The sequence below is a fragment of the Centrocercus urophasianus genome, unplaced genomic scaffold, assembly GCF_019232065.1.
Source record: "Centrocercus urophasianus isolate 14NV4802_14NV808 unplaced genomic scaffold, USGS_Curo_1.0 seq_3, whole genome shotgun sequence".
NCBI classification, from domain to species: Eukaryota; Metazoa; Chordata; class Aves; order Galliformes; family Phasianidae; genus Centrocercus; species Centrocercus urophasianus.
Window position 1 is genome coordinate 1,046,567 of NW_024884866.1, and position 24,930 is coordinate 1,071,496.

Consider the following 24,930-nt stretch of genomic DNA (forward strand, 5'->3'; position numbering starts at 1 on the left):
GATATATGTGCCTTTTGAGGACAAGGACTTACAATTTTAATATTATACAATTATTACTAAGTGATGGAGTCTTTCAGCAACATCCTCAGTAGATCCCTTGTCTGTTTTCCTCCTATCATGACTCAATGCTTATTTCGTGGTGTTTTGCAATGATTCTCATTTTTTGAGTGTCAAGTTTTAAGGTAAAAGCTCATCTTCTATAAAACCTCAGTAATTGATTTTGTTTCTCCTTTTTGAAGCAAGGAGATGTGCATGTTATTTTTTTTCAAATACTTCAAATACAAGAATTCCTGTTGCGTGGAAGTGTTTTATGTAAAAGATTAGGGGTTTCCTGTTCTCCTGATTTGTATTGATTAATTTTGTCAGCAAGTCTCTATTATTACATTTTATAGAGTGTGTATGCATGAACCTTGCAGGTGGTTTGGTGCAGGTGAATCTGTGCCTGCCTGCCTTTACAGAACAAGCACGCACTGTCACTGCCTGTAAGGGTTCAGGGAATCTGACTTAAGAGGCCAGATTTTACCATGACAGCTGAAGAGGGTTTTATCCACTCATTTCAGCACGTTATACTGTGTTCTTTGTTTCTGAATAGAGGGTAGATGTTAAAACTTAACGTTCTGTGTTGATGTTGAAAGTATAGAAATGAAGATCATATGGAAGGTTCTATGGAAGAGGATATTGAAGAGTTAAATATAGAGCAGAAAAAATGGTAGATCCATAAAATGAAAGAATTTATTCTTCCTGCACAAACAGGATAAAGCAGCAGGAAACATTCTTTTTGATTTAGTTGAATTTTAAGGAGAGTTTGGGCATCTGTAGGTTGGAACCTTTGTATGGGTATAGCTGATGACCAGAAGAATGCAGTGAGCACTGGATTCTTGATTTTCTTTGTATACAATATTGGCGTCTGTATAGAGTAATAAAACCAAGTCATGTATGTTTTATCATAACCTCAGAATAAGTGTTGGCTACTTGTAGCTCAAGCTGTTGTCAACTTTTGCGCAAGGAAAGTCAGATATCCTAACTGTGATGTTTCCTTATACTCTACTGAAGCGCTAGTAAATATAAACTCATATAGAAATTACTCATATTTCCTAAGCTACTAATTGTGATGTTATTGTCTAGTGGATTTTGAGTACTGTTTCATGTTTTATCCTGTTTTATGCCCTTTATTTGCATCTGCTAAGGGAGTTAGTATTACACGATGTATCTTTCATGGTCTTACCAGCTCAGAGTTAAAGAAAATGTAGCTTTAAATCACTTTCCAGTGTTCCTTCATTTAGGAGGGGAGGTTAGGATGCATAGACTTGATAAAAAGCCTGAGGAGGCAGATAAAACGTTGGGAGGAGAGGTAATGAAAACTGGCCAAACAAGAAGAGTGCAGGCAGCTGGACTTCATTAAATTTGAACAGGAAACATTAATAGCACTGATTTTTTTTTTTTTAATTTACTGAATGTTTAATCTATTTTTTTGTATGCTCTTGGATGTATGTTTGACAGAAGTCATTTGAGGAGCACCTCTAATTCACCTGGGCACACTGCTGGAGCCCGGTTAGGTCTCTAGATGGCATCCTGTCCCTCAAACTTATCAGCTGTAGGTGCACTGATTGGCATCATGTGCAAAGTGGCTGAGGGTGCACTCAGTCCCACTATTGATGTCACTGATGATGGTATTAAATTGCTCAGTACTGACACCTCAGGAACATCACTGATCAGTATCTGGATGCTGAGCCATTGGCCACTACTCTCTAGGTATGATCTTGTAACCTATTTGGAGAGAAGGGTATTGCAGGGAAGGGTGTCAAAGGCCTTACTGAAGTTGAGATAGGTGATGTTAATGGCTCTTCCCTTGTTCACTGATGAAGTTGTACCATCATAAAAAGTGATAAGGTTGGTCAGGCAGGACTTAGCCTTGGTGAAGCCACGCTGGTTATCCCATATTACCTCCCAATTATCATCTGCCTCTAGACCTTTTCCTTTTTATTTTAGTTAGTTTCAAGTGATACAAATGAAATGATAGAAGACTAGCAATAGTTCCTGTGGTTTCCTGTATTTCTGTAGCTCCATTTTTACAAGAGTAGAAGTGTTATCCAACTCCTGCCCCTTGCAAGAGGGGCTGAGGTGCTCTGGCGGGAAAGCAGAAGTAGGAATGCTGTCCTTCGCCTCAGCCCGGGGCTGGCAGTGTGGTTGGCCTCAGGAATGTCCCCCTGTTTCTTACAGGTGCTTTGAGCAACTGTTTTTCCAGGCTGTTTTTTTTTTTTTTTTTTTTTTTTTTTAAATCTATTTCCTGTGCACGTGTAGTGGGTAAAGATGAAGACTTCAGCATTAGCAACATTTAAGATGGAATGTAGGTAGAGAAGCAGTCTTCAACTTTGACTTTCTGGCTGGCTCCATACTGGGGCTTCCACTTAGGGATTTTTTTTGTCTTATGCTTTTCTGTGTTATTTTGCTTCTTCATGCAGTGAAAGTGTTACAAAATTTCCCTGCAAGCTGCATGTGAGGCTTGCTGGTAGAGTTAAATGAGTTGTGTGTGTTGATGCTCACGCAGGCATTGCCACTGCCCTGCTGTACCTTGGTTTGTGTGAACACCTTGCTGCTCTCTGAGGTGGGTACAAAAGCAACAGCTTCACCCATCTGCTGGAGAGTGGCTGATTCAGAGATGAAGTTGCAGGAGGCCCTGCAGCAGGTGAAAACATGACATCTTAGTTCTCTGGTAGCTGTTTTGTATATGTAGTTCTGTGAAATTATGATCCTGTACTGTTTCTTGTGCACCTTCTATCTGGAAATGATTGCATCTTGCATACTAGCTGGCTGTAGTTAATTCTGAAAGCACCTCTGTGACAGAAGGCAGCTTCAGTTTTTTAAATCTCTCAGATAATGTGCATCCGTCTGTGCTTCAGCAAATGTATCACCTCTTTGTGTATTGGTGCTTTCTGATCTAGTACTACTTGTAATTAATTTTTGATAAAGTATTCTACAGGCTTCTATTAAAAAAACAAGTTGAATTCATTTAGATTTGGAGTTGAACTGAAGTAATGTATGGCTGAAGCTAACCTTGTGAATTGACAGTCATTGCAAAAAGTTGAGAAATAATACATAAAAGAACTAGCATGTGCTCATTTGATTGGCTGCAGTATCATTACGGCTTATTACTAACAGTAACAACGGTTATTTTTGTCATTTAAGCATTTAGCAGAATTGAATGTATTTATTCATTACTTTCACGCTGACCTTTCATGTTGCTTATTGATAAAAAATGCAAGTAAGGTTTAAATTATGAAAACAGTTTGCACCTTTATAAAGTATATCCTGAACATATAATTGGTGCATATATTTAAAATTGTTATTAAGGGATGTGTTTAAAACGCTTAGGCTTGATTTCTATTTAGAGAATTTAGAGAATTGGCAGAATTTAAAATGGCTTGATTTAAGAAGATTTATGTTTTTATATGATCCTTTTAAAATAGATTTTTAAATGATTTATTGCTCAAGAGATGTAAATCTTTCTATTTTTGTGAGAAAATATGCTGTTGTCACATCCATACTTAAATGCCTTTACTACCTAATAAGCCTCATAAGTATGTTGTACTAAACTCAGACTGTATACATAAGTAAATTTGACTGACTGGGAAATGGAGCGATTAAACATAGCTCCAATATGCTAAGGCTTCAGGGGAAAAAAATAAAACATTTTTCCAAGCGTACTTTCTTAATGACATTTTTCTCAAGTGCTACTTAGTACGTACAGAAAATTAAGCACATTCTCTTTTGATGCCTCTTGCACTCAAGGTTAGAGTTGTCACCTTTGGTTTTGGGTCATGTATATCCCAGTGCTTGAACAGCTTTATTCCACCGGTAAAAGCAGAATTCAGCACAGTTTCTCTGCTTCATTCGTGTCTATGCCTTGATGAGTGCAGCGTAATTATCTTTCACTATTAGCTTCTACTTCGTGGATGGGAACTAATTGCTAGGAGGCAAGTTCTTGGATCACATACTTCATCTTCTTGGATCATAGGGGTTTACTGGGGGCAATTGTCACTCGGCTAGACTGTAGAAACTTGAGAGCCACACTTTTGAGATTGAAGGATTGCTTCCCTGCAGAAGAGGAGGCAAGTGTGCAAGATTTTTATCTGTAGGTTCTTCTCCAAACAAGATTTTAACAACATAAACTTCTGTGACTTGTACATTACAACACAATAGAACTGTTGTTTCTGTTACTTTCCTCCCCACTTAGCAGTAAGTGTGATGTTTTTAAGCGTTTAAATGCTTGGGTTTTTTTTAAACAAGCGAAAAACCTAGAACCTCAAAATAAAAACAAACCCCTATGACTGGTAGAAGACCTTCAATGAGTTTTTCTTGGGAGGCTGGGAGAGTAGTAGAAGATAGGGTTGGAGAGTATCTTCACTGAAATACCTAGTGAAACTTAAGTCTTTCACTGCTTTTGCTACGAGGAGGCTGGGCACTTGTGCTCGTTTTCTGTACAGTGTTGTTGTACTTTCTGAATTGCTTACAACTCAGTGTGTCAAGTTGTGATGTGCCATTACATACACTTGAGAACAGAGGTTCTACAAATAAAAGCTGATTACTTTCTCCTGGCACATATTTTCACTTGCAGCCTGTGAACCTGAACCTGACTGCTATTTGAGCTCATGTCTAGTATCACATACTTGGCAGAGCCCTTGAATCTTGGGCCGCTGGATTCATGAAGTGGTGCTTGGGAAGGAGGAAGGGTAGAACTGGGAAACAGAATGCTGGATTTAATACAGATCTAGATGGTGCTGTATCCCTCTGTTCTTGTGTCCTGCATGGCTTTATGCATAGATAAATTGGAAATTGTCTCCTGATGTTTGACATTAGATTTATTCAGTTTCCTTAATGTGTACACAAATTGAGTAATCTCTGTGCTCTTACCTAACCATTCTCATGGCTTGTTAGAATATGGACTCATTGCTCATAGTGATTTTAGTCTATTAAGGCAGATGCTGTTTCTGGTCTGCAAGGGCTCACGATTGCTGTGTGTTTGTGGCTGATTTAAGCCTTGCCACTGATAAGACCATTCTACAGTGGGTGCTCTTCCTGCCTCCCCCCCCCCCCCATTTAGTTAAAATGAAGTTGTATTAAGACAGTTTCCTGTCTTCTTAATGCAACTTAATACCTGACCTGCTCTTACGATCTAAGATCAAAACCAAGCCATTAAGTCAACAGCCAAGTCTGCAATCAAATGAAAGGGAATATATAATGATGCTTAAAGTGATCATTGTCCAGTTTTAAGCAAATAATATAAAGTAATTTGATAAATTAACCATTGTGTGTTAATGATTCTGGTGGATTTTTTTAGAAGAGCAAGTAGTTTTGAAAAACGTCTGAACTTGAATAAAGTAATGCTTACAGAGCTCATGATCAGGTTGTATGGTAGTGGGAAGGACTGGCTTGATATAAAGTTGATACATAAATGGAAAAAACTTAATGTGTAGACTAATGGAAATTATTGCTTGGAATTAGAAGTTGTTGTTCTATGCCTCTGGATATAATCAAAAGCACAGCTTAAATTTTTCCACGTTTTCTTTTTTTTTTTTGTATCTCTTCAGAATGTGAAAGCATTTGCATCTTCAGATAGCCTAGCCAAGGTCCAAGAAGTAGCAAGCTGGCTTTTGGAAATGAATCAGGAACTGCTCTCTGTGGGCAGCAAGAGGCGGCGAACTGGTGGATCTCTTCGAGCTAATGCTTCCTCAAGCCAAGTAGATGAGGAGCAGATGAATCGGGTTGTAGAAGAGGAGGAGCAGCAGCAAAGACAACAACAGGAGGAGCAGCACATTGGGAGGAACGGAGAGATAAGAGGAGAAGAACCTGGGTTTGATGACAGACGTGAATCCCAGCAAGAACAGTTAGAAGAAAATAACAATAGACTTATTACAGTGGATGAAGAATCCACTTGTAACCAAGAGGAAGATGATGATGAACATGCTGGTGATCAAGAGGAAGAGGTGGAAGAGGAGGAGGAAATGGACCAGGAGAGCGATGATTTTGATCAGTCTGACGACAGCAGTAGAGAAGATGAACATGCTAACAGTAACAGTGTTACTAATTCCAGTAGCCTCGTAGACTTGCCTATTCATCAGTCATCGCCATTCTATGTAAAGACAAAGGTAAGAAACTTTTTTTTATTTTTTATCTTGGTTAACTCTGGATTTTGGAAAATAATTCTAAAGTTCTAATCTGAAGTTAAACTGAAAATTTAAAATAAAGATTTTTCATTTCCTAAGGAACTCAGTTTCTGAACTGTATAAATCCTTGATAAACTATAGCATTTTAACTGTTAATAATCAAAATATTTGCGTGCATTTGATGTGACAAAGTGCTCCTTTCCAGGCATTGGAGCTTTGAAGACTTTTTTTTAAAAGAACACTTCATTTGTAATGGGTGCTCTCATATACAGACTCATGTGTTTAATAAGACCTTCCAGGGGTTATTTGTGATGTATTCTTTTTCAGAGCAGGCAAGAAGGAAGGTAAGCAATTGTGTGTCTATGGTGTTGTAAGTGTTTGTCATGAAAATTTAGGGTGGAATGTTACAGAAACTTAAAGGTCTTTCTAGCCAGATCACATTGATTGCATTGACATAATATGGATCTTAAAGTGGAAAAAAAAAAAAGAACCGGTCATTCAGGTATAAAGTCTTATGTAATGCTGTATTCTATCCTACTTGTAAGGGGCTTATGTTCAATGACTGCTGAAAACTTCCAATTTGCAACATTTGAAAATAATTATTCATTTTTTTTATTGTTACAAGTCTAACCTAACGTGTTAGTTCCAATGTTTTATTATTGGTGGCAATGTTTTCTACTAATTTTAAGTTAGATTAAGTTTGAGCAGCGGAAATGTGAAAGAATGGTAAAAGCAGTGATACTGAATAGTAGAAGGGAGGAGCAAGCAAGTGGCTCTGGAAAAGTGTGCATGCCACTTCTTTTGGTTTGTTTTGTTTGACTATGAGTATAATTGGATACTGGCTGAGAGAGCTGGGGCTCTTCACACTGGAGAAGATTCCAAGAAGACGTTATAGTGGCCTTCCAGTAATTGAAGGAGGGCTACAGGAAAGCTGGGGAGGGACTTTTTGTGTGGGCATACAGTTACAGGATGAGGGGAAATGGCATTAAACTGGAAAAGGCTTTAGAATAAATTCTTTATCATGAAGGTGGTGAGGCACTGGGACAGGTTGCCCAGCGAAGTTGTGAATGCCTCCTGCCTGGAAGCACTCAAGGCCAGGCTGGATGGGGCTGTGAGCAACCTGGTCTGTGGGAGGTGTCCCTGCCTACAGCAGGGAGTTGGAACTAGGTGGTCTTAAGGATCCCTTCCAACCCAAATCATTTCATGCTTTATGATAAATGTATTGATAGAGAATTGGTCTTGAAGGTACATTAGAAGAAGTAAATAGTTTGAGTGTTTGCATCTGGAAGCTACGTTAATGTATTTTTTTTGTATAGCTAATCAGCGTATTTGGTTTTTAGATTTTTGTTTTCATGTGCTTTTAGAAAACGATATAACTTGATAATCTGGATGTTCAGGCTACTGAAGTGCATGCTTCATAATTTGGAATTTAATAGTATGGTACTGTTCAACTTCATATCAATTAGCTTTCTACATTTTGTCTTATTGTGGTACTTTGGTTTTCCATAATTTGGTGTTACTTGTTATTGCGCAACAGCTGGCATCCATCCAATTCAGACTGAATATTAAGAGATGCTTACACTCAAAATAATGTGTATTTCAGCCATCTAAATCAGAAACTCTGGCATGTTTTGAAAATAAGCACACTCAAAATACGCAAACTCAGTGCAAATTTCTGTAGCTTTTTTAAAATCATTTCCAGTGCTGATTGCAGTTTTTAAATTTTGTGTTTTTTTAAGGGCATATTTGATATGAAGTTCAAGGAGATTTTGCCTAAGGGAGCTTGAAACATTTTGTGTAGATGCATAATTTCTGTGTTGTCTGATAGTTGCTTTGCATTTTGTTTCCATGCAGTGCTTGCCATTTTAGTCTGTGCTGTGTCCCCAGGCTGTGCTACTGCAAGAGTTGCCTGGGGAGCTGGGTAGTGAAAACAGTCTTTGGAAATTGTTCTTGATTCCTCGTGTGACTTCATTTTTGATAGTTTTAATTGCATACCTGAAAGGACAGCACAGAAGGCAGCTTGAGGTGGCACTGCTCTTAGGTCATGGTTTTAGCATTAATTTCTACAAATTCTTCAGTAAACCGTAATTTAACCAGAGAAACACCTTCTGTTTTAGGAATCGTTTTAGAAATATAGCTGTGTCAGAGCATGTTTATTTCTACTCTGGTTCATTTCTTATTAATGGATTTGGTGCTTTTGAGAAGAGAAGGGGGTTATTTGTAGACTAACTAGCAGTATTTCTGGTTCTACCTGTTGAAGATTTGACTCATCCCAGGAAACTCAAACCTGATGGACTTAGTTTACAGCTTTTCTCAGATTTAAACCCAGCTCCTCAGATGCACGCACTGCTGATCCAGTGCAGCTGCTAGCTTGGTCTAGTTGTATGAAGCAACACTGATGACAAATCAGGTTTTTTCAGGACTAGCAGATACCAGGAAATAATACTGAGACTGGATAAAACAGTATCTGCTGCTGTCAGAACTCTTTGTGCACTCATGGTAACTTCTCAATATCTGCTTTGCTTCTTTGTTTTCTTTTCTCATAAACTACCAAATAAGGTCTGTTTCTAATGTGATTATTTTTCCCATATCCCAGCTGCATTTGCCACCCCTTGTCTTAAATTTCCACTTGACACCAGCAAGCTCACTGTGTTTAAGCTGACAAACTCAACTGGAAGCGTTAAATACATTTTTTACATTACATAATAATTATACAATAATGATTATATAGAAGTATATAAGTAAGTAAGTATTTGCTCAATATTACTGTTCTGTGTAAGTAGCTGAGGTAATTGTTACCATGATGTTCTAAAAATGTTGTGACTTAAAATGAGAGGGCACACAGTTCAGGAGTTTTCATTAGTAATACTTTGGGAATCCAGAAAGGTCACTGTGATAGTGTTACAATTCCCTGCATAAAATATTAAGCCTCTCTGTACTGCCATCTTTGCAAGCTAAAGCAGAGTTTCAGGAAATACTTGCTGTTTGTAAAGTAAAACAGCCTAGCAAGGTAGATCTACCTGCACCTTTATTCTGAAACTCTGCCTTTTTCCTTCATTCTTTTTGACCGTTTTCCTGCTGAACTGAAGAGCTGTTTACCAAGTTTTTGTTTTCAGTACGTAAAGTGATCAAGTTCACTCCTAAAAGCTTTTTTTAATGTGAGTAATTGGGGCACAGAGTCCAATAGACATGCTTTTCTAATTTTGTCCTCAGTATGATACTGCTCTTCAAGCTCGATTTTTGAACATGCAACTGAACTGTAGATGTTAGAACTTCAGTTCTTGCAACAAAGCTAATTAAAATGTGTTCATACTCTGTTTTACCTGTTCATGTAATAAGCTATCACATTAACATCTTTGACTGCAGCACTGTTAGGATTTCATGGTTGGCTGATTGGCCCAATATGATGCAAGCCTTTTTCGGAGAGCTTCCTGTTTCTGGCCTGTGTTTTCTTTACTTAGAAAAATGAATCAACACGTGGTTGTGTTAAAGCAAATAGTTTTCTTGTATCCAGTGTACCTTATCAGATCCTTAACTGTTAATTTTAAATCCTCTCAATCTATGTCATGTTGTTTGTCCTGTCAGTTACATAAAAATAATAAACTCTGGAGGGCAACATAGGTAACACATAGATTGTGCTGGTGATGCTCATTCTTTGCTGATTGCCTGCTAGTCACATCATCTGTTGCCATTGCCCTGTGATTACTTGGTATTGCTCGAGTTCCTTAGGAACGATCATGTTACGCTAAACTGAAATGTGAGCAAACACTTGCATTTACAGTAAATCAGATATTTCATAGCAACTATCCTTAATTGCTTTTATCCTTCAATAGATGTGGTATTTATCGCATTGCAAGGACAAGAATTTGGTAGTCACCATCAGCCAGAAGTAACTTACATAAATTAACATTTTTGCTTACTTTAGATCTGCTTCTGTGACTGCGTTGAGGCTGTTAAAATGGTACTTGTAACAAATGTATCAGCTGTATTACCATTAGTTGAACTGATGCATATGCCATAGGTGGCAACTGGCATGTTTTTATGGCAAAACCTGAAATCAGCTTATCACCTTTGTCAATGCTGTGTCTGCCACTGCATTCATTTCTCTTGGACAGATGCCTGTATTTTAGCATATGGTTATCCAGGTTGTACTTAATTTCCTTTTATGATTTCTTTCAATCTGCCACTAGAATTACGTTAAATTGGTAAAATATTTCAGTTGTTATAGCTCTTGAAAATAATTTAATCAATTTTACACACATGCACACATGTGTATATGCATGCCATCTTTACCTTATTCCATTCTCTTTTTATTGCTTAATTATTTCTACAACTCCTTGTTTGTTAGCTTTTTTAATGTTAACAGCCATCTTCAGTATACTCAAATCTTGTTTTTAATCACTGTTTTCAGTTTCTGTCAAGATGAGTTGGTTTTAGTTGCTTGCTTTGATCTTTCCTTACGTGGAGGAGTATTGGCATCTTCATTGTTGTAGGAAAAAAAGTGTTCCTAAACAGTCGAAATAATTTCCAGATTTACTTGGATTTGGTTTTACTTGACGTGTATTGTAGAAGGCTGAAAAAAGAAGTCACCATGTATATGTATATTGATATGAGTTTTTCTTCCTATGAAATTCTCTGTCATATCTCACATAGAAGCTATCTCAGTTAGAAAAAGCCCCTTGACAGTAAATAAATAAATCCTGAGAAAGATTAGGTGCATTCCAACAAATATTGTCACAGGTTTTTATAATTAAACAAAGTAGTTATAAAGTTATAAAAGTATGCCATCTCCAAAGGCAATTAAGTGCTCAAGGTTAAGCTGTAGTAATAAGATGCATTTCCTGTCCTTCTGCTTGTATGCTTGAAGTTGCTCTCTGGTAAAAGAGGAAAAAATACACAAAGATCGCATAGAACCTAAAAGATGCAGTTTATTACCTCTGTCCAAAGTCATATTTTGTACATTAGGAAACACTTGTTGGGAGATACCTGTTCCAGCTGGAGCAGTCGTTTTTAAGCTTGCAGTCTGCATCTTGCTTTAGGCAGGAAATTCCATCATGGAATTTAGTGTTTTATTTTCATACCACACCACCCCATTCCTAATACGATTCCAGGAGCTATTTTGTGTTTTTCCACAAATGGAGTTTTGAAGGAAGAAAGTACTGAAAGTAATTTTGTGTGTTCTGTAAGGATCCAAATTTAAAAAATCTCAGCAAAGAGGTAGAGAACAGGAGGATTGTCAGTGTGTGGCTGTACTCAATGGTTCTGGATAACAGGTGCTGCTCAATAGGAGTCCTTTTAGGCCTGACAAACCTTCTTAAACATTTTTTCCTTTTTTTTTCCTGTGTCACAAAGAAAACGAGCACATAGTGCAGAAATATTTATTTTACTTGGGTAAATATAGCTTGTGCAGGATGTATTACACATCAATAGTCTGGCATCTCTGAAAGGGTCAGACATTCTGCCAGGCACAAACATGCACTGTTTTTCTGAAGCAATTAGTTGAAACGCAGGTGGAAAAATTCTTAAAAGGTGTTTGGTTGGCTCTAAAATGACCAAAAAAAAAAAAAAAAGGTACCCCTTAAACAGTTGTTATATTTGAGCAATTGCTACTTTACTTAAACTAAAAAGATGATTGCTTTCATATATAATGTATGGCAGTGGTAAAGACTGAGAAGCAGCTCAGTCTTCATGTAAAAATGGTGTTTAGTTTCATCTGATTTCAGGTTTCATATACATAATGCCTGTTTGGCCATAAAGTCACTGGATGGTGTGTGTGTATCACTGTTATTCCAAGACTGCTTTTTTGTGTTTATTTGCTGATCCGGGAGAATGGTGGGGAGATCAAATGAGCTGACTTGACTTCAGTGGAGCTAGGAGAGCATGTGTCACAGAAAGAGCTGTTTCTTGGAGCCTAAATACCCAAATTTTCCAAAGTTCAGAAACAAACAGAAAGCTAATGCTCAAATAATTATGTTGGGGCTCCTATGTTTTGCAGGCTGAGAGATTTTTTTACTCTGAGGTGCTGGTTCCAAGTTTACAGAGCTCAAGGATATAAAATACGAATTCTGGTTTTGTGTGGAAGGATAATATCAATTTTTAAAGCTGAAGGAAACTCGGTGGCTACCACAGGGAAGATGGCACTGGGCAGTTCATGTCTGTGTAAACTGAAATGAGATTCTGTGTGAAAGTCTAAACTTGGTGTCAGAAATTCAGTAGTAAATAAAAAGCCTTTTAGAGATGCAGGGGAAAGAAAAGGATAATTAGGGCTGTTCTTCTTTTCAGAAAGTGGGCATTTATTTAGCCTAAAGTCACTACACTCAATTTAGAGGATGCTTGGATGCTGCCTGTAGGTGGGGTGGTTGTCTTGTACTGGGTTAATATTTTTCTATTTTTCAGCAGCAGAGGGTGCTGCTATTGCTGTGCTGCAGTCTGATGGAGAGTCGTACTGTGGTTCCTTGCTAAGGTTCTCCCTCCTCCTGCAGCTAAAAACTGGAAGTTTTTTTCAATCTAAGGACTGAACGCAACTGGAACAGAAGGACTCAATGTTTCTGTGAAGAAATCTGTGTCCAGTCTATGGATGAAATGATATAGGGATACTAATCAAAAACAAGTAATTAAACATTTCCAAATGGCTTACGTATTAAGAGTGTGGTATATATTTCTCTGCTCTGAGTGCACAAAACAGAAAAAGTTTATGCTGTAAAGAAATCAGTTTTTTCATTTTTATAGAGATCATGCATAAGCTATCTGTCCTTCATGCCTTTCATCTTCTGAAATGTCTAACAATTATCCCAACACTTTACAGTTTTAAACAGAATAATAATTCTTTTAGAACTCTGTTGAAATGAGTTTGTGTTCGGAGTCATTCTGAGTATCAGGAAAAAGAAGAATAGAGTTTATCCTTGCCCTTGTGTGAGATTCTCTTTCCTAATTATAGCTGCTTCCATATTGCTATCTTTAAAAGCTTAGGAACTTGCCATACACTCCACTTGTTTTTTCTGAACTATGCCATTAAAATATAGTGAGTTAAGATGAGTGAATAACTTAAGGTAAATGTAATGGTCTTTAAATCTGCAAGTCAGAGCCATACTTTTACATTACTGTGATAGTTTAATATTTTGAATCAAGTTTAGGATTTTTTGATAATAACATTTTTGACTCTTGCAATACAGAGCCATATTTTTCAGCTGGACTGTAATAACATCACAAATAGTTGCTCTCTGAGATTGATATCAATCAGCACTTATAACCTTGGACTTCTTTCTTGTTTATGTACTAGACTGTTCAGTCGCTAATGATTCCAGGCGTGCAGAATCAATTGGAAATGTTCTGCACTGTCATTGAGGTGTGGTTTCTTTAAATATTTAGAGCATGCAGATTGTCAGTCTTTCTGTAGGTAGCAGAATTCTTCCTCTTTTGTACTGACCTGCAGTATGCTTTTTGACTTAAATATCAGCGCTGCTTCTGAAAAATACTTTTCACTTGCTTTGCTTTCAGTTGATTTTAAGGTTCATTTTCTGCCAGACTTTTATTGAGGGTTAGCTATATTGTTGCCTTTTGTAAGCGGATTTGCCCCTATGCCATCACTTGCAGGTAGAGCTGGCATTAAATAATTGCTGCTTTGCTAATTTTCTTAGTCTACAAGAGGATCATGAAACTTGCTAATTGATGTACGGGTTCTGGCTGTAACACGTGGTTATTCCTGATACAGTTTGTGGCTTATCTAAGCACTTAGTTACCTGGTTCAATTTTCTCATGCAAAATTCTTGAAATACTTAGTAATTAAACCTGTGTTAGGGTTTTATGATGTTTGCTTGACAATATTCCAAATCATAACATCATGCAGTGCACAGAGCATTAACTCTTGAACTCCTGTAATCCGTTGACAACCTGCTTAAAAAGTCCCTTGCATTCAAGGGAGAGGAATCTCTCTTAATGTAGAGGGTCTTATTGTTTTTCATTATGACTTTTAGAACCATTACAGCAGTATTAATGGACAGTACTATAATTTATGGAGTTAGCAATTTTGTGTGGACAAAAAAGTCAAGAATCTCAGAGCCTGGAGAGTAAGAAAAGTTTAACAGAAAACATTGACTTGGGCAGACTGGGTCATAGGTCTGACTACAAGACAATATTTAATAAGCAGGGGGTTTTGTTGTTGCTTGTTTTTTTTTTTTTTTTTTTTTTTTTTTTGTCTAAGCCTTCATTACAGGAAGATCTCTGTTTCGTGTAGTAGAAAGAGTGCTGATTTTATTCTGTGTTTTCCTGTTAAAGAGATTATTTAATAGTCTGAAGACCTATCTGAGTAAGGCACAAGCAGTTTTCTGACACTTCACCAGTAATTGAGGTCAGTCTTCCAGTTCGAAATGAGGGATTTACCTCAGCTAGTCACATTAGAAAACAAAAATACTTGTGCCCAATTCGGCTGTGCCGATATCTGACTTAATTGCAGTATTGCAGCTTTTGTTCAGTGAGAGCATGGCCTGCGTCTCAGAACATGCAACTTCCTCATTTCCTTATGCTCCTTGCCAAGCACATTAGGTAGCTGCTTCTGAACGTGTGTGCTTCTTTTGGAGGTGTACGTTAGACACACCTCCAGCCCTTCTCTGCAACAGAGGAAATGTCAGCCGTGTCCCTTGTGGGGAAGCAATCTCTTCTAGACTTGATCAGAAGCAGCAAATAGCTGCGAGGTTATATTAACTTGAATGGTCTTCTAGTTTCAGAATCTGTGCAGAACACTGTAAGTACTGCAAAGGAACTTGCTAGTGTGACTCAAAGTGTCCTATTAGGTTACTAGATGGCTTTGTGTAGGAAAAATCACACGCATTTCTCTGGAAGAACTAACTTGAAGCAGTGTCTTTCTTCATGCAGGTTTTTTTTTTTTTTTTGGTAGAACTAGAAATCAACACCAACGAAGCATGTAAATTTTGCTCTGGATCACAGTGCTCCGAATAAAAATGAGCTTTCTAATGTATACCTGGTATATTTTAAGAATTTCAGAAGTATTTTAGCTTGTGAATTGTATGGCAGTGACATTATGAAGTCGAAGTTGTGAAAGCATACTTGAGAATATGTAGTGTGCTTACTCTGTGGGGAGTAACAAATATATTGTAATACCAATATTATTTGAGAGGGAGGTTTGCCCCACTTAAATATCCCATTTGTTCCTTACGTTGTTCTTGACTGTGTGGCAGGTGCTGTTGCCTGATGTGATCCTTAGCCCAAATACCTCTAGTCCCAGGTGATACAGAGGTATTTTCTGAACTTTTTATCAGTGGATGCTGATGTTTTGAGTGTTGTCCATAAAAGCTGATGTTATTGGTTATGAAACTTGGTTCCAACGGTGAATCCAAGCGAGAGGAAAGTACAACTTCTTCTGGTGAGCTATTTTCTAGTTTTGTTAATTGTTTTTAAGTGTTTTTCCTTCAATTTTAATGGATGCGTCTTCCAATCTGGAGCCAAATTGGTATGAAAGTTTGTTTGAAAATGTTAGAGTGAGTGCCTTCCTTGTACGTGCTAATGACTTACGCTTAGAGAAATTATGACATCTGAAATAAGTGAAGAGGGGCGGAGGGACAGAAAGCAATTGCAGGACCAGTATTATGTTTTAACAGCTGCTGCAGGGCTAACATTTTTTTCTTGATGCATTTGTGCCTGTAATCTGTAGAGTAGCCGTATATCGTTTATTTCTGTAGGAGCCTGTATTATCTGCTGAACATGTTGGTATTCAGCAAACTGTACGCATTAAAGTAATTTGCAGTTGTTAATAAATTCTTGAGTCCAAGAAGAAAAACTCTATGCTGTCAATTTCCGTGGTACCTCAATCATTTCAGAACAGGCAAAATGTTTACAAACAAAAAAAGCAACCACCGACAAAATCCTGAATTTCCAAGCTGTCTCAGAAGAATGTTTGAAGTACAAAAGCTTCATTTCAGTTGTTAAAGAGTGATTTTTTTTTTTTTGATGCATTAATTGCTTCTCTTTGGTAGTATTTTGGCTCTGACCTGTGCATGAAGCTGTGTTTGAATTGTAGTTAATGGAATAGCTTGACCTTTGTGCTGATTTATTAATCTGCTATAATACCTTGTTTAACTTGTGTGGACGTTTTGCCGTTTCCTTTTTTGGTGAAAATACTCTAAGAAACAGCAATAAAACTAAAACAAGTGTTTCCATAAATTATCAACTCAGCTGAAAGCATTTTCTCTCTTTTTATCCTTTTTGTATGGCTAATGAAAACAGTGTAAATTTTGGTTTTCTGCGAATTTTGCCAGGGTTTTGCCCTTCTCTCCTGGACAAGCAAGTTCAGATCGTCACCAAATGACTGCAAGGTGTGTTTAATGTTTTATTTTTTAAACCCATATGAAACTGTGCATTAACTCTATTTAGTGCAACTTATGGTGTAGTATTACATATGGTTAATTGGTATTGACTTTTTATATCCTGTGCATAGATGAATAACAAAAAATGCTAGTGGAAAGCACTGCTTTCAGTCATCTCTTTAGTACTTTATTCCCTGTTTTCTGGCTAAGGTTTTTGGTTTTTTTTTTTCATGTTAGTAACAAAAAGATTGTAAAGGGGCAGATGTTTTGAAAAGAACACAGTTAGCAAGGAAGTGTTGAGATTTGTGTTTGAAGGCAAACTGGTCCAAACCAACTATTTCTCTGTAGAGAATATTTCTCCTTTTCTACTTGTTCTAACCAAAGTCTAATGTTTTCAACTAACTTTATTATCTTACAATGTTTTGAATAGTATGAAAGGAGCAAATAGTGAATTTTAGTAATATTCAGTACAATTCAGTCTTGAAAGACAGTGTCTATGTTTTTCAGCTGTGTCATGAAATATGACTCTGGTAACGCTTATTAAATTTTAATAAATTTGTTAAATCCCTGGTGCCTCTGCTGAAGTGGAAAATGTACCTAAAGCCACCACAGATTGCCAGCAGGGATAAATTCCATCTTATTCATCAACAAAAGTCATTACTACTTTACTTAAAAGTTGGAGTAATGTTTCCTGTAAGTGCAAAGCACATTCTTATTGTGTTTTACAACTGCTGCTTATCTGTGTTTGGTAGTGGGCAGGACACCTCAATTCTTCTTGCTTAAATTATGGAGTGTCCCTGATGGATGGCAACTGCTGTGATTTATTATTGTTCCAAATTATTGAGTACTAAAAGAAAAAATTAATAGGCAAGAAAAAATTGCATACAGTTTTTACCAGGGTGATGTAGAACTTATGATCCCTTGGTCAGATTTTCTAAAACACAGGAAATAAATCACATAATTAAATGAGTAACTAAAAATGGCAGCAAACTGGAAGTGACAGCTAAATGAGAGAAATCAGACAGCATACTTCATTACGAATCCCTTGTTCTTGCCAGGTGAAGTATTGTTGCTTGTCTTTACTTTGGGATTGATCCAATGCAAGGGTATTTCAGTTGTGAACCTGAGACTGTTGCCTGTTTGCACAATTTTTGTCTTTGGTGTAAACACCTCATATTGCATGTTCTATGGCAAGTATAGCATATGTGTGTCAGAGGGAACAAAAAAAATTCTAGGAGACTGTTGAAACTCATCCTATGCTGTGCCAGTACGAATGTTTTGGTGTTGCTGCACTGCATTACTTTTCTTGGCTGACAGCTTGGTTACAAGCATCAAGCAAAAGAGTCGATTAAATTTTGGTTTTACTTTCAGTGTTCGTTTAAGAAAATAAGTTTTTATTAAACTCTTGTAAGCGTTTAAAATAATGAATGTTTGAAGAAGGCAGGAAAAGCCAGTGCCTGCTAATTAAAAGTACAGACACAGGTTAAAAAAAAAAACTAATTAAAAAAAAAAAGTATATCAACAACCAAAACAAGTAAAAGGTCAAGGTGGCATCCTAAGCTAAGTCAACATCTTCCACTGAGTCCCTGTTCTTTTCTATAATCTAGACATTCTTTACTTCACATATTTTGAGCTTTATAAATAGCCTCCCACCCCTTTGCAGTATGCTGTTAACCAGCTGAAAAGGATTATATAGCTTAATATGTAGCTCTCAAATGGATGCCAGTATAACAATTGGTTGTTGCATTTGTTAGACTTCTCTGTGTTTTACAATTCTAGTGAGAAAAACATAATCTTGTATCAAAATATAGACCCTGATATCTGTAGTGTTTTCACATATGCGCAGTATAGCACTTTGCACTGTTGTCACTTCTATTTTGGCATATTTTTATTTTGCTTAGCTGCAATGGCTGAATCTCTATGATAGCCGTATAGAGAGCGGCCAGTCTCTGCGCAGAGGGATATTTTATACTGCTAAGTAAACAGTATCTGAACTGTTTACTACAGAAACAAAAAAATATTCGTATTGTAGTAAGTGGCAGAAATATTTTTAACAGCCTTCTCATGTTTAGGGGTATGTTCTTTCTCCTGTTTGATATATGGAAAGGGAGAATGTTTTAAGTTCCAAATGAATTTTTACCAGTGCTTTCTACCTGCTGTTAAGAAATCGATACTCATAATTTTGAATGTTTACATACTAGATTTGTGTATATGTATGTGTGTAGTATACATGAGTAGGTAATTTCTTAATCTCACACTTTATGTGGAAAGGTGGTGTAATTAAGAAATTTTAAAAAGCGTTGAATTATGATGTGTGAAGTTAATTTTTCAGTTTCCTAGCTTTCCTTTTGTGAAAGCAGTCTCCTTACTAATAAAAATACCTGCTTCCCCTTCCCCCAACTTGTCCTCAGTTGGGAATTTGACTTGCGTTTTAATCCACTGTTAAATATTGCATGACTTCTCTACCTGTTGCTGGAGTTGTAATTCTTGTCTCAGCTCTATTTAAAGGTGCAACAAAAGCATAAATAAATGGTCAGCAAATCAATTCCTGGATAGCAGCTGCAGCAGTTCTTCTTAACAGCTGGTATAACTCTGATTAGACTTAAATGTACTTAACTAACAAATCATATTATAGCCAATGAGGATAGGGCAGACATTTCTGGAATGTTTGTAAAATTCAAGATGGTGAAGCTAGATCTCTGCTGCATACCTGAAATATTTTCTGAAATGTTTAGTGAAGAGAGGAGGACATGTTGCTTTAAAGAGGGTTCAAAATAAAAGAGGGTGACAATGACAACAAGGCTCTGTAGTACACTAAATTATGTTAGGAGGGTTGTGGAGTGAAGCCAAATGACACAGGCTTCTGACTGCAGGTATAATGTATGTTTACAGAATGTCTAAATGTGGTAGGAATTAGAAATGTATGTGGTTAAGTATGTCTTTAATGATAGAGTAGTATCAATAGTATTGACATATTGATATGCTGATCTGCAGTTTACTAGAAAGGCTGTAGTTATATCTTGTTCATAAATACTTAATGACCTTACGGAAAGGTAACTTGTGCAAATGGTCTCCTTGTATTCTGGTCAAATACTCTTCTGCACTAATAACTAGTGACTGAAGCCAGCCCTGTAGCTGCATGCTTCTTTCCCTTCCTTTTGATATTCAATTCTGTGTTCATTGATATGCCTATTAAAGGTTTTATTTGTTGATGTCTCCTCAGGACTGTTAATCCATGCTAAGGGATCTAAGAACAGGGAGAGGTGACCTAATAGCTAAGTGTTGGCTGAAGATGGAGGTCTTGACTATTCTCCGTTCCAAATACTTGTGTTTGTTTTGTGTTTGTATTACGATGTGTGTGGCTGCTCTGTGAGCTGCTTACATTTTCCAAGGTAAGGGAATATTTAATTAGCTTGAATATAAACTGAGGGGTTTGAGGCATCCTACTTCTTGGAGTCACTTCAGAGAAGTTTAAGAACGATAAGATTAAGAAAGAATTTGGAATCAAATGGCCAGAGCAAGGAAGGAAGGAAGGAAGGAGAACCCCTTATTAGAGACAAGAATTGTTAGATTAACACTGCGCCTAAACATTACTGACTTGTTCACTGTGCTGAAAACTAATTTACAGGTAGTAGAATTACTTCCTTCACTGATCTTTTTACTATGTTAAACCTACAACTGAAATGGGGATGTTGATATCATCAATCATTTCAAATTTAAAAGATATTTGGAAACTTAAATTCATTGCTTTTTTTTTTTTCCTGCAGTAGTTTCCAAAACAGTTTTTTTTTTTGTATTAGTTGAACTAATTCCCGTATTCCGTCTTACACAGATTTCTCCTTACTTAGGGATATTTCAGCTTTGTATGCTAAATGCCAGTGCACAAAGTCCTGGTTCAGCCTGACAAAGTAGAGGGGATAATGGCTTTGTCTTAAGCTTTGATTGGGTGTAAAAAGCAGAGGAGGGAGGTAGGTATTGTGATGTTTAACAAAAAGGAAATTATTGGACAGTGTTAGGCTAGAATCAGCTGAGAATAGGAGTTGAAAAGAAAAAAAAAAACAACAACAACAACAAAAAAAAACAACAAAAAAAACAAACCACAACAAAACACACATACAAAAACACCCATGAAATGTAGAAAAATACCAAACCAGAAAGTTAAGGGCTGCAGTAGAGCAATTATATAGGGCTGGAGATTTGTGTGATATTCTGCTGGAATGTAGAACAATTTTATTGTTCCTGTGTTTTATTTCTTCAACTTTAAAAGTTTAAAAATGTCAGTTTGCTTGTGTTCTGTTTTTGCCTGTTTTTGCTGTTGCTGCCTGCAAGGCTCAGAGGTATTCTTGAGTTTCTTGAGCTTGATGCATTGTGTTTGTGCATCAGATAAACCACGGTCATGATTTTCTTGGCAGCAAATGCAGAATTGTAGTAGTACCTTATTCACTTGAATTCCAAGTTTTTGCTCACTTCTAGTACATTTATATCACTTCAATAAGGGCTTGCACTCACGCATGGACAATCTTTTTTCAGCCGATCTGTGGCAAATTGTTAATTTACTGCTCACAGCAGATTTGAGTCTCTGTTTTGGAGGGCAGAGGGCATGTACTTGTTGGTAGAGAATGATGAATCTGCATTTGAACTGGGCATAAGATAATATATGAAATAAAATACTGCAAGGGATTGGTGAGAAACTAAGGAACTTGGTGGTCACTCCTGCTCCAGCCTCAAGCAGGGAAGCTGCTCATATTACTCCAGATAACTTGCTTGTCTCATTTCAGCTGTGGGATCAAACAGGTCTGGAGATATGGTGATTTTTTTTTTTTTTTTTTTTTTTTAATCTGGCAATCCTTCAGACTCACAATTATGATCCAAAATTAATAAACCTTACCTAATGGTTAGATGTTCTGATCTACTCTGTGGGTTTCCCAGCAGCCGTGTGTACTATTGGTAGATGCCATGCATGAGCAGTCAAATACAATAGGTCAAATTTAAATACAAATTTATGTCTGTATAAATGCTCACACTTAGTTACCAGGATCTGTAAACAGATCTGAGATTTGAGTCATAACAAATGTCTAGTAGACTGTTTGTCTGATGAATTTGCCTTTGCTGACATACCTGGTGTTCTGCTTCTGTCTTGGTGCATACTAGTAGTTTAAGTACTGCTGTCTTGTGGGGTTTGAAGCCAGTGGCTTTACCTTCATCCTCATCTGTAGTTACTGAAACTTTTTTCAGTGTCATGTAACTTGTACCAGAAACTACCATCAGGTTTGAAAGGTGCATCTCCCTCTTGTCTTTCATGGTAAAGATTTTTAACTAGATTTTTTATTAGATACTAACCTCATTCATCACAGTAATGATTGATGGGTGAGTCTAAGTATGATTCTGAAGCCAGAATTAAAATCAAGAAGTGTTATCTGAATAAGTCCAGTTTAAGCAAATCTGGATTCTTTGCGTTATTGGGCTTTGACAAGAAAGCAAAGTTTTTTGCAGGAGAGATATTTGTGACTGTAGAGATAGCTGTTGTCTGTGTCTTACTTACCTGATCTTATGACTTTCTTGACTGATTTTCACCAAATCTAATAGAGGAAAAATTAAGATGATACAAGTCTTCAGGAAAACTAGAATGTAGCTAAAAAAGGAAGAGACATTCATGAATACATCTGCTGAGGAAAAGTCTGCAGGGTAACCCTCAGCTGGTTATGTATGGGTGAATCTTTGTGGAAGTGCGTTTTGCTCTTACCAAATGGACAAGTTCAGATGACAGTTGCTCCATATTTTATACCACTGGAGGCATTTTTGTGACAAAACTCATAGTGGGCCATAAGCTTGAGACAACTTTCTTACAGTTACGCTGTCCAGAAAGCCTCTCTTCAATGTAGGTGCACTAATACTTTCATATTAGTATGCCTTGGAGAAGTTTTAATGCAGTTCAAACACTGTTTAAACTGCTGTGACAATTTGTCATGAATCTCAGCTTATACAGTTCCGTTGCATGTTACAACAGGTCTATGCTTTTTATTTTTTTCCACAAACTATAGAGAGCCATCATGAATTTTGTTGTCTTTCTGTACTATAAATAGGTCTAAGTGATCCCTCCACCAATTCCCTGTGTTCCGCCTTCAGGCATCTGGGTCATTGTTTTCCTACACACCCAGATTTTTGTACTGAGTAAATTGGGATACAGTAGACTCTTGAGCAACGTTTGGTTTTAGATGTAGTGCTACTAATATAGTTGCAGTTAGTTTGGTAGTTAGTGCCTTGTTTCTATGCAGCTTATTCATTCGCCTGTACAAAGCAGGCTCAGATGTAATATATCATTTGGGAGCTATTCATGTACTGCTATTGAAGTCCTTCACATAAATAAGCTTGAGACCACAGTCACTGTTTAAGAATAGTTACCAGTGTAGCATAGACTGTTTTGCTTTGGTCACAAAACGGTCCTGTGCATGGGTGAGCATTGGGGAGATGGTAAGACTTGTGTATAATGTCAGTCCTGGTGCATTCTCTATGCTACAACTGTGCAAAGCTTTCTGAAAATATTATTTAAGAAGTACATTATCAAATAGTTTCAAAGGGTAAATCATGATGTTCTGTCTCAATACCTGTTACTAACTTTTGAAACATTGCAGTGCTCTGCTTTATCCATTTGAGGGCAGCTGCTCACCAACATTAAGAACTGCTGAAAAAGTGTGTGGCATTCTGCTCTCTGCATTTCAGCCTTTGTGTACTTAAAAATAGTTCATTTGGGCCTGTATTGTTACATCACCATATTAAAACGTCCAAAGTGTTTGTTTCATCTTCTAGTAACATTTATATTAATATTAAAATATTGTGAGCTCTAAAAGAAGATTCTATAAAGGTTGTAAGTAAGCTGACTTTCTTTGTTGTGGTAAATTCTTAGAGCTGTGCCTTTAACCTTAATGAATAAGCAAGTAAATTTTATAACATTTGATTTCTGGTTAAAGGTTCCTAAAAAGCTCTTCCAAAGGCTTATCTTTAATTGCTTTGGAAGATAACAGAACTTATGAGTGCTTCATTTTACAGTGACGTCTCTTCACTGGACTCACAAAAACAGAAATAGTATTATGCATTCATAAGCTTACAATTAATAGTTTGTGACAATCTTAAACTAATATTTCCAAACCCAAATTATCAGGCACATTCCTGCATCTAAATAAAATGATATAATTTATAGCAGTATTTTCTAATGAAAATGACAGGCAGGCACTTAAAAAGAACATCATTGGAAATAGACCTTAATTTACTTAGAAACAAAATGTTAGCGAAACGTTGCAAAGCAGTGAAGCTTGAATTTCCGTAGTTATAAATTTATCAAATTTCCATGTTCTTACTCTATATTGTACAAAAAATGCACACTACTAAAGATAAAAGCAATAGAATTGTTCTTTTAAATGACTTGGTTAAAGCTGAACTTTGAAGTATATATGTAATAACCACAAAAAGCAAAGCTATCTAGTATATGCAGTGTATTCCTGACACATCTAAGATAGGCAACGCTCTCCAGTTTTGTCTTCCTGTTACACTCTCTTGCTGCTTAAATTAGACTGTTGTATTTTCAGGCTGAGGACTTTCACTGATGAAATGTTTGTAGCCATCCAGCATAGCTTGGGGCCTTTGAACATGACTGCAAGACAGTACCTACAGTCAGTAATGTGTTATGCTTGTAAGACTTAAAAGAAGCAATGGTATGTGGAGACAAGAATGGACCAGGAAAATCTGGTCTGATAGTGTAAGCTTTTGGCAGGGGAGACAATGACAAAAATGAGAGAGAAACAATTAGAGACAAAAACTGAAGCTTTTCCATATTGATATGGTAAAGTGTGAAATGTAGTATAGTAACGTGTTGTGACAAAGCTTTATTCCACTTCGGCATTATCCACTTAAGTGGGCAGTGCTGAACTGGAATGGGATTCTTTTTTTAATAAGCAAGAAATGTCTCTGTGGATTTACTCTAGAATGGCCACTTAGAAACATTTGGACATTACTGACGGGAAACTGACATACTGGTGACACTTATCTCAAACCATAGGCAAGAAAAAGGGCTGATAATCAGAGTTGTATCTGAAGATGTATGAGAATTATCTGTGACTGAAGACATGCTGCAAGTGGTGCTGGGAGAACGCCTTGTTTTATTCTTGTCTGCTCCCAGCTATGTGCAAAGCTGCAGGCAGACCAAGTCCTGTTCTCCGTGTCAGATTGGAGCTGATGGGAAAGGAGGGGAGTGAGTCTGTAAAATAGGAAGCTCCGATATCAAGCAAGAATGGCTGGTAGTAAAATAGAACAGTCTGCAACACCACTGGATCTTACTTTAAGCAACAGTTCAATAAGGCATTCTCTTAAGCTTTTCAGCAGTTTCTGATAACATATACACCATGTGTATTTCTGCATGCAGTATCTGAGGCTTGCTTGTCTGAGTTCAACAG

The 24,930-nt window shown here is 37.0% G+C and overlaps 1 protein-coding gene across 3 annotated transcripts in view; it reads left to right on the forward strand.

Moving 5' to 3' along the window:
* The window catches only part of FBXW7 (F-box and WD repeat domain containing 7), a 160,786-nt gene that overhangs the window by 58,232 nt on the left and 77,624 nt on the right, over positions 1-24,930 (forward strand). For all 3 annotated transcript variants that reach the window (XM_042828409.1, XM_042828412.1, XM_042828410.1), the window contains exon 2: positions 5,589-6,146. In XM_042828409.1, coding sequence (XP_042684343.1) covers positions 5,658-6,146 — 489 coding nt within the window. In that variant the 5' untranslated portion in view covers positions 5,589-5,657. The remainder of the gene's footprint in view (positions 1-5,588; positions 6,147-24,930) is intronic.